The 8282-nt window shown below is 61.2% G+C and overlaps 1 protein-coding gene across 2 annotated transcripts; it reads left to right on the forward strand.

Moving 5' to 3' along the window:
- Positions 1-217: 217 nt before the first annotated feature.
- HMG20B (high mobility group 20B) lies at positions 218-6368 on the forward strand. Of its 2 annotated transcripts, none has more exons than XM_054462054.2 (10): positions 218-296; positions 593-648; positions 994-1102; positions 1684-1887; positions 2829-2949; positions 3558-3604; positions 3852-3924; positions 4191-4406; positions 5260-5392; positions 5798-6368. In XM_054462054.2, exons 2-10 carry the CDS (start codon positions 611-613, stop codon positions 5808-5810), a joined length of 954 nt encoding a protein of 317 aa, XP_054318029.1. In that variant the 5' UTR covers positions 218-296; positions 593-610; the 3' UTR covers positions 5811-6368. The 2 variants fall into 2 exon arrangements, with proteins under 2 accessions (XP_054318029.1, XP_054318028.1); XM_054462053.2 differs by having other exon boundaries at positions 219-296; positions 453-648.
- Positions 6369-8282: the final 1914 nt, after the last annotated feature.

An 8282-nucleotide genomic window follows, 5' to 3' on the forward strand; every position in this document is an offset into this window, starting at 1 on the left:
GCTCCCGATTGGTCCCGAGCGCGGCCGAGCGCAGCCGAACTTGACGCACCGCCCGCCGCCTTCCTTACCAACCTCCCACGCGGCTCAGCAGCCTCCCCAGCCAATCGCCGGCCGGCGCGCCGATCGGTATCTGCATGGGCACGCCCGGGGGAAAGGCCTCACCCAATGGGACCGTTCGCCGAGGCCTTCATTAGCATGCCGGGGGCGGGGAGGGGCGGGGCGGCCGGCGGGGGCGGGCTGCGGGCGGTTGGTTGGAGCGTCGCGCAGTCGGGAGGTCCGGGAAAGTTTCTTTGGAGGTGAAAACAGCCGTGGAACTCCGGGCCCTGCGAGGGGGCGGGGGTGCGAGGGTCCCAGGGCCGGGCCGGGGTCTTTCCTGGCCCGGGGGGAACCGGCCCAGGCCTCCCGGGGGGGCAATCGCCCAACAAAGGATTCTTGGGGCGCCCGCCCTCTAGGACTTCCCCGCCCCCGGATCCGGCCCCCCCAGCGCTCCGGGCCCGGCATCCCGGGGCTCTCCATCGCGGGGTACCACAGTTCGCGGTCTGCCATCGGGCAGCCCGGGCGCTACTCACCTCCGCCCGCGTCCATGTTCCAGGTCCGGCCCGGAGCGGCCATGTCCCACGGCCCCAAGCAGCCCGGCGCGGCCGCCGCGTGAGTGCACTGATCCCCTCCCCACGCTCTCGCTACCTTCCCGGCTGCAGCCCTAGCTCCTGAACCCCTGACCTACTACTCCCCCGCCGGAGTCTTGACTCCGCAACCTGGGTCAGGGGGCTTCTCCCTCCACCCAATTCTGCACCCCCCACCTCGGCCTCCAGTCCCTCCCAGGAGCCCCGCTTGTCCCACCTTCCCCGGATACTGACCCCATCAGACCCTGCCTCCTCGGGCTCGTGCACTCTCGCTGCAGCCCCGCCGTCGGGGGTCAAAACGCCCTGGGGTGGGCTTTTGTGGGAGGGGAGGTTCTAGGGACGGGGCTGACCGCGGTATCCTTGGCTCCAGGCCGGCGGGCGGCAAGGCTCCGGGCCAGCATGGGGGCTTCGTGGTGACTGTCAAGCAAGAGCGCGGCGAGGGTCCACGCGCCGGCGAGAAGGGGTCCCACGAGGAGGAGGTGAGTCCCTGCGCTGAGCTGGGGGAGGCCCCGGGCTCCCGCCCCAGCCTTAAAGCCCCGCCCCAGGCTGGATTTGAATTGCTTGTGGCTCCGCCCACAGCCCAGATTTTCCTCCGGAAGCTGAGACCCCGCCCCGTGCTAGCTGCCACGCCCCTGACAGGTCCTCTGCCACTCTAAGTCCAGGCCCCGCCCACCACACAATGCCAGCTCTGCCCACTATAAGGTCCCGCCCACTTCCACTCCTTGGGGGCGGCACCCTCCCCTTGGTCCTGTGGGCCGGTTCTCCAGCAAAAGCACGCCCACCAGGCAGAGGCCACGCCCACAACCGAAGTCAACACCACCCCTGTGCTCAAACCTCGGCCTATAGTTCCTCAGATCCCCTCACCCCTGGCCAGGGATCCCTCTAACCCACCGTGTCCTGACTGCTGACCGGGCCCTACCTCCATCTTTTCCGGGTTCTTCCTCCCAGCTAGGCCCCGCCCCCATCCCCGCCCATGCAGTATTAGGCCCCGCCCATGCCCCTCTGAGCCCCGCCCCAGTACGCCAGGCCCCCCTCCCAACGACGCAGCCCGGTTCTGCAGCCGGTGAAGAAACGCGGCTGGCCCAAGGGCAAGAAGCGGAAGAAGATTCTGCCGAATGGGCCCAAGGCACCGGTCACGGGCTACGTGCGCTTCCTGAACGAGCGGCGCGAGCAGATCCGCACGCGCCACCCGGATCTGCCCTTTCCCGAGATCACCAAGATGCTGGGCGCCGAGTGGAGCAAGCTGCAGCCAACGGAGAAGCAGGTGGGCGGGGCGGGGCGCCGAGCAGGGCCGGCGGGGTCCACGGACTACCCCCCAGTAGCCCCGACCCCCAAAGGATTCCACGTGCAGGGTTTTTCCTTCTGCCTGGAGAAATGCCCACCCATGACCAACTTTTTTTTTTTGTGAGATGGAGTTTTGCTCTGTTGCCCAGGCTGGAGTGCAGTGGCGTGATCTCGACTGACTGCAACCTCCGCCTCCCGGCTTCAAGCAATTCTCCTGTCTCAACCTCTCAGGTAGCTGGGATTACAGGCGCGTGCCACCACGCCCTGCTAATTTTTGTATTTTTAGTAGAAATGGGGTTTCGCCATGTTGGCCAGGCTGATTTCGAACTCTTGACCTCAAATGATCCGCCCACCTCAGCCTCCCAAAGTACTGATATTAAAGGCGTTAGCCACCGTGGCCGGCCCATGACCAGCTTTTGGGGGCGCGGCTAGCAAGAGGCAAGACAGATTGAAAACTGGATGAACAACAAAGATATGTCTAAGAAGTCAGGATGGGGCCTGGATTTTTTGCGAAACCCGATTTTCATATCATGTTAGTTTAAAAATTGCAAAAACATCACGGAAATGTAACAAAAGCCATCACTGCTTTGCATCCCTGTGAGATTTTAAAGAGAGAAACTGGTGCGGGAGGGAGTCCAGGCATCCGCATACGCTGGAGGTTGGGTTCCTGCCCATGACTCTGGCGTCTGGGAGTGGTTTGTCAGGGCTGGAGTTGGGGAAGAGTCCGGGGCATGGGAAGTGATGTGAGAGCTCGGAGGTCCCTGAGCAACAGGCTGAGGAGCAGGTTCTGTCTGCCTGGAGGGAATAGGGAGCTATGGAAGGTTCAGGAGAGGGGAGGGTGCTGTGAAAGCTGAGTGATAAAGATTGGGTCCTGGTGTTGGAGGCTTCCATTGCTTCAAGCCTTCTGGTGCTGCCCCCCAGCGGTACCTGGATGAGGCCGAGAGAGAGAAGCAGCAGTACATGAAGGAGCTGCGGGCGTACCAGCAGTCTGAAGCCTATAAGATGTGCACGGAGAAGATCCAGGAGAAGAAGGTCAAGAAAGGTGGGAGGGGTCGGGCGCGGTGGCTCACGCCTGTCATCCCAGCACTTTGGGAGGCCAAGGCGGGTGGATCGCCTGAGGTCAGACCAGCCTGGCCAACATGGTGAAACCCCCCCCCCCCCTACTAAAAATACAAAAATTATCTGGGCATGGTGGCGGGTGCCTGTAATCCCAGCTACTCCGGAGGCTGAGGCAGGAGAACTGCTTGAACCCGGGAGGTGGAGGTTGCAGTGAGCCAAGATTGCACCACTGCACTCTAGCCGGAGCGACAGGGCGAGACTCCGTCCCAAAAAAAAAAAAAAAAAGAAAAAGAAAAGAAAAATGAAAGGTGGGAGGGGCCGGTGCAAGCAGTTGGGGTCCTTCTCTGTGGGGTGCGACCTCAGCCCAGGTAGGACCTCTCTCCGTGGCGCACAGTCCCGTGGGTTGGGCGAGGGAAAGATACATAGCCAGACAGGAGTGAAGGGGGCTCACTCGGTACAGCGATGGGGGATGCCCAGACGCGGGGCACTCAGGTGGGGAGCTGGAGCCGGCTGAGCACCGCTGACCTAGGGTGCAGGGCGTGGTCTCTGGAGGCCTGGGAGGCTGACCCTGCCCTTCCCCTCCCCCACCAGAAGACTCGAGCTCTGGGCTCATGAACACTCTCCTGAACGGACACAAGGTAAGCGACCCTCCTCTCAATGCAGCACCTGGGGGAGAAAGGTCTGGGGGCTTCTAGAACCCTGAGTCAGAGCCAGTGCTCGCCCAGATGTGTGCAAGCAGGGGCGGTGCCGTTGCACCGTGGGGACGCTGTTGATTGTACTGCCACCGGTGTACCCCAGGAGACCCTCCGAGGCTTGGGGCACGCCCAGAAAGAGCGTGGCTGCCTCCTTCCACCAGCAAATTGCCACCTTGTCCCTTCGTCTTAGGGTGGGGACTGCGATGGCTTCTCCACCTTCGATGTTCCCATCTTCACTGAAGAGTTCTTGGACCAAAACAAAGGTGAGCGTTAACTGCGGTCCTGATTCGAACTCCGTGGAACTGGGTGGTGGAGGGGGGCGTGGGCCAGGAAGGCCCCAAGACTGGAGGAGGCGGATCGGGAGGTTCCCTATGAGCGTCCAGGCGCACGCTGTCGCTCCAGAGGCTGATGTGGAGCAGGAGGCAGAGGGCGCAGTGAGGGAAACCTGGGCAGGGGCACGTCCCGGGCAAAAGCCCGGAGGTTGGGGAGAGGGGATGCGCAGGCTTTGACCCCGCTCCCTCCGGCGCAGCGCGCGAGGCGGAGCTTCGGCGCTTGCGGAAGATGAACGTGGCCTTCGAGGAGCAGAACGCGGTACTGCAGAGGCACACGCAGAGCATGAGCAGCGCGCGCGAGCGTCTGGAGCAGGAGCTGGCGCTGGAGGAGCGGAGGACGCTGGCGCTGCAGCAGCAGCTCCAGGCCGTGCGCCAGGCGCTCACCGCCAGCTTCGCCTCACTGCCGGTGCCGGGTGCGGGCCACGCCCATCTCCCAGTCCCGCCCCGGTCACCCAGCCGCGCCCGCCTCCCCCCTCCCCCCTTGCCCCCTCCCTAGTCACTCGGCCCCGCCCATCGCCCCGTCCCCTCTTCCCCAGTCACCCGGCCCCGCCTATCGCCCCGCCCTCCTCACCCCCAGCTCCGCCGCCTCCCCGACCCCCGCACCCCTACCTCATAGCTCCGTCTGGTTTTTCCCAGACCATCCCCGAGCTCCGCTCCGCGCCCCGTTACTCGGCCCGGTCCCTGACCTCGCCCCCACCGACCGCGCCTCCCGGCCACGACCTCTCCCGACGCGTCCTCGCTTACTCGCTTCCTCCCGCAGCCCCTTTGTGCCCCCACCGCTCCCTACCGGCCCCACCCTCGCTGGCCCCTCTCCCTCGCCAGCCCCCGACCAGCCTGAGCACTGACCCAGCCTCCCCGCTCGCCACGCCACCTTCCCATTGACCCCACCTCCCCACGCCCCCATCACCCATCCCTCCCCACGCCCCGCTGACCCCGAGCCCCCTCCACCACCCCAGTCACGTCCCACGCGACCCCAGCCCCCCGGTGTCATCTCCACCTCCTCGACCCCGTTCCCTCCGTCCGTGACTGTCCTCAGCTGACCTTGGACGCCCGCCGCTCTAGCCCCGCGTCCCCACCCTGCCCCCGTCCTCGCCATCCTCCTGCCCCGGCTTACCTTAGCCCACCCTGCGCCCCTCCTGCGCTGGCCGTGTCCGGACCTCTGAGCGCCCGCGCCACCCGCCCTGAGTCACCCCCTACCTCTGCCCCTGGAGTCCCCGCCCCGTGACTCCCCGGCACCCTCGCCTGACCTTCCCGCCTGTCCCCCAGGCACGGGCGAAACGCCCACGCTGGGCACTCTGGACTTCTACATGGCCCGGCTTCACGGAGCCATCGAGCGCGACCCCGCCCAGCACGAGAAGCTCATCGTCCGCATCAAGGAAATCCTGGCCCAGGTCGCCAGGTGTGTGCCGGGCGAGGCGGGGCGGGGCCGGGGTTCAGGGCCCGGATGTGCCCGCCCTGGGGTTCCTCAGGTCCGCGAGGGCTGCTGGGTGGGACTCCGCAGCTTACTAGAGATCACCTCCCGGAGGGGTCTACCTGCGGTCGCCCCTGATGCACCAGTGCTAGGATGGCCATGGATGTTCTGCCAGACCCCCGGGCCGGCGGGACCCACTCGGGGGCACCAGAACTTCCCTAAAGCTTCTCAGGGTGGATCCCAGCGCCCGGTTAGATGGGTTCAACGCCTGTTCCCCAACCCTGGTATCTGTTGGAGCAGCTGATGGGCCATGGTCTCTGGGGTTCCCCAGGGCCGGGGTGGCGAGCCAGAGATGATGAGGGCCTCATCCTGGGCCCTCCTCTCTCGTTTCAGCGAGCACCTGTGAGCAGTGGGCGGGCCCACGATGCAGAGGAGAAGCTGTGGGCGCGGCCCTGCCCCACCCCACTCCGTGAATGAGAGGCTGGAGGTCCACCCTTTGGGGCCTGGTCCCATCCTGCACCTTGGGGGCTCCAGCCCCCCTAAAATTAAATTTCTGCAGCATCCCTTTAGCTTTCAATCTCCCCAGCCGCCTGAACCCAGAAAACGCACTCGCTGTGCGATACACCCAGAAGAATCGCACAGCCGAGGGTGCCCCTCCTCGGAGGACAGCCACACACTACACTGGCTCTCCGGGCCACCCCCGGGATGCAGGGCAGACGAAACCCACCCCCAGCACACGGCAGGACCCCCCAAATTACTACGGGGGGCTGTGCCATAGGCCATACAGGAAGCTGCCTTGTGGGGACTTACCTGGGGTGTCCCCCGCATGCCTGTACCCCAGATGGGTGGGGGCCGGCTTTACCCATCCTGCTCTCCTCCAGCCGAGGGACCCTGGTCGAGGTGGCCCCTTCTCACTGCTGGATCCGGACTTTTTAAATAAAAACAAGTAAAATTTGTGTTTTAAGCTTGTGAATGTGTAAGGTTGTTTGTGTTGGTGTGGCGGGTTCAGAAGGTGCAGCCTGGGCCCCCCATGACATCCCTGCTGGGGGCGCCAGGCCTGCTGTCTTTACCTCTTGCAAAGCCTCAGAGTTTCTCAGATAGGGAGACGGGAGCCCACACTTGCTGGGGTTCGCAGAGCAAGTCAATGGCAGGGCAGGTGTCTCCATCCCTTCCCCACCTAAAGTTGTGTATTGTGGGCTCAGCACACGTGGGAGACTTGAAGCACAGGGGACAGTCACGGCTGCTCAGTTCATCCTTCAACTTGTGTCTGCACAGGGGTTCAAGTCCACTTTGTAGCACAGTGACTTTGGGTGGGCCACGGTTTTGTTTATTGTGTAAAATACGCAACATAAACTTTACCATTGTAGCCATTTTGTTTATTTATTAGAAACGCGGTCTCACTCTGCCACCCAGGCTGGAGTGCAGTGGCCCAATCATAGCTCAATGCAGGCTTGAACTCCTGGGTTCAAGCAATCCTCCTGCCTCAGCCTCCCAAAGCCCTGGGATTATAGGCGTGAGCCACCATGCCTGGCCATTTTAGCCATTTTAAAAGGCACAATTCAGTGGCATTTAGTACATTCACGATTTTGTGCAATCATCACCTTTATCTAATCTCAATGCATTCTAATCACCCCCAAAGGAAGTCCTGTCCTCATCAACAGTCACTCTCATCCCCTCCCCAGCTCCTGGCACCCACACATCCCCTTCCTGCCTCTGTGGATTGACGTGTCCTGGATATGGGACCACACACTGTGTGGCCTTTTTTTTTTTTTTTTTTTTTGAGACAGTCTTGCTCCGTCACCCAGGCTGGAGTGCAGTGGCACGATCTCGGCTCACCGCAACCTCCGCCTCCCTGGCTCAAGCGATTCTCCTGCCTCAGCCTCCTGAGTAGCTAGGACTACAGGCGTGTGCCACCACACCCAGCTAATTTTTTGTATTTTTAGTAGAGATGGAGTTTCACCATGTTAGCCAGGCTGGTTTCGAACTCCTGACCTAGGTGATCTGCCCGCCTCCACCTCCCAAAGTACTGGGATTACAGGTATGAGCCACTGCGCCCAGCCTATACGTCCTTTTGTATCTGGCTTCTCTCACTGAGTGTGATTGTCCTCCAGATTTATCCACGCTGTGGCCTGTGTCAGAGCCTCATTCCTTTTGGTGGCTGAGTCATGGTCCAGTGTGGATTAATCCGCTGTATTGACCCATCTATCTGTCAAAGGACACTTGGCTATTTCTACCATTTACTTGTGAGTCATGCTGCTATGAACATTCATGTACGTGTTTTTGTTAGAATGCCCATTTTCCATTCTTTTGGAGATACAGATTGCTGGCAGTTCTGCGTTTGGCTTATTTTGTGTACGTGTGTGTGTGTGTGTGTGTGTGTGTGTTGCTTATTGAGAAAGCTTTCCAGGGACTTCTGTGTTTAATGGCATACATAAGACATCCTAAAAAATTCAGAGAATAATCTGAACCCCAGAACCTCTGAATGTGACCTTATTTGGAAATAGGGTCACTGCAGATATAATTAGTTAAGATGAAGTCATTACTGGAGTAGCATAGGCCCTAAGTCCAACATGACTGCTCTCCTTATAAGAAGATAAAATTTGGACACAGACACAGAGAAGAGACAGCCAAGTGACAACAGAGGCCGAGACTGGAGTGATGTGTCTAGAAGCCAAGGAACATCAAGGAAGGCCACCCACAGCCGGAAGCTGTGGACAACAGGAAGGATTCTACCCAGGGGCTCCGAGGGCCCTGCCAACACCTTCGTTGTGGAATTTTGGCCTCTGGAGCTGTGAGAGGATAAGTTTCTGTTGTTTTATGTCTCCCTGTTTGTGGTGCTTTGTTTTTGTTTATTTTTTATTTTTTAGGGGTGGGGGGG

The sequence above is a fragment of the Pongo pygmaeus genome, chromosome 20 (assembly GCF_028885625.2).
Source record: "Pongo pygmaeus isolate AG05252 chromosome 20, NHGRI_mPonPyg2-v2.0_pri, whole genome shotgun sequence".
Lineage (NCBI taxonomy): Eukaryota > Metazoa > Chordata > Mammalia > Primates > Hominidae > Pongo > Pongo pygmaeus.

Bases quoted from the DNA above. Each gene is read 5' to 3' on its own strand.
- HMG20B (XM_054462053.2), top strand. From the start codon at position 584: ATGTTCCAGGTCCGGCCCGGAGCGGCCATGTCCCACGGCCCCAAGCAG. The intron at 649-993 runs GTGAGTGCACTG...CCTTGGCTCCAG, and splicing joins CAGCCCGGCGCGGCCGCCGC to GCCGGCGGGCGGCAAGGCTC. The intron at 3,925-4,190 runs GTGAGCGTTAAC...CCTCCGGCGCAG, and splicing joins GTTCTTGGACCAAAACAAAG to CGCGCGAGGCGGAGCTTCGG.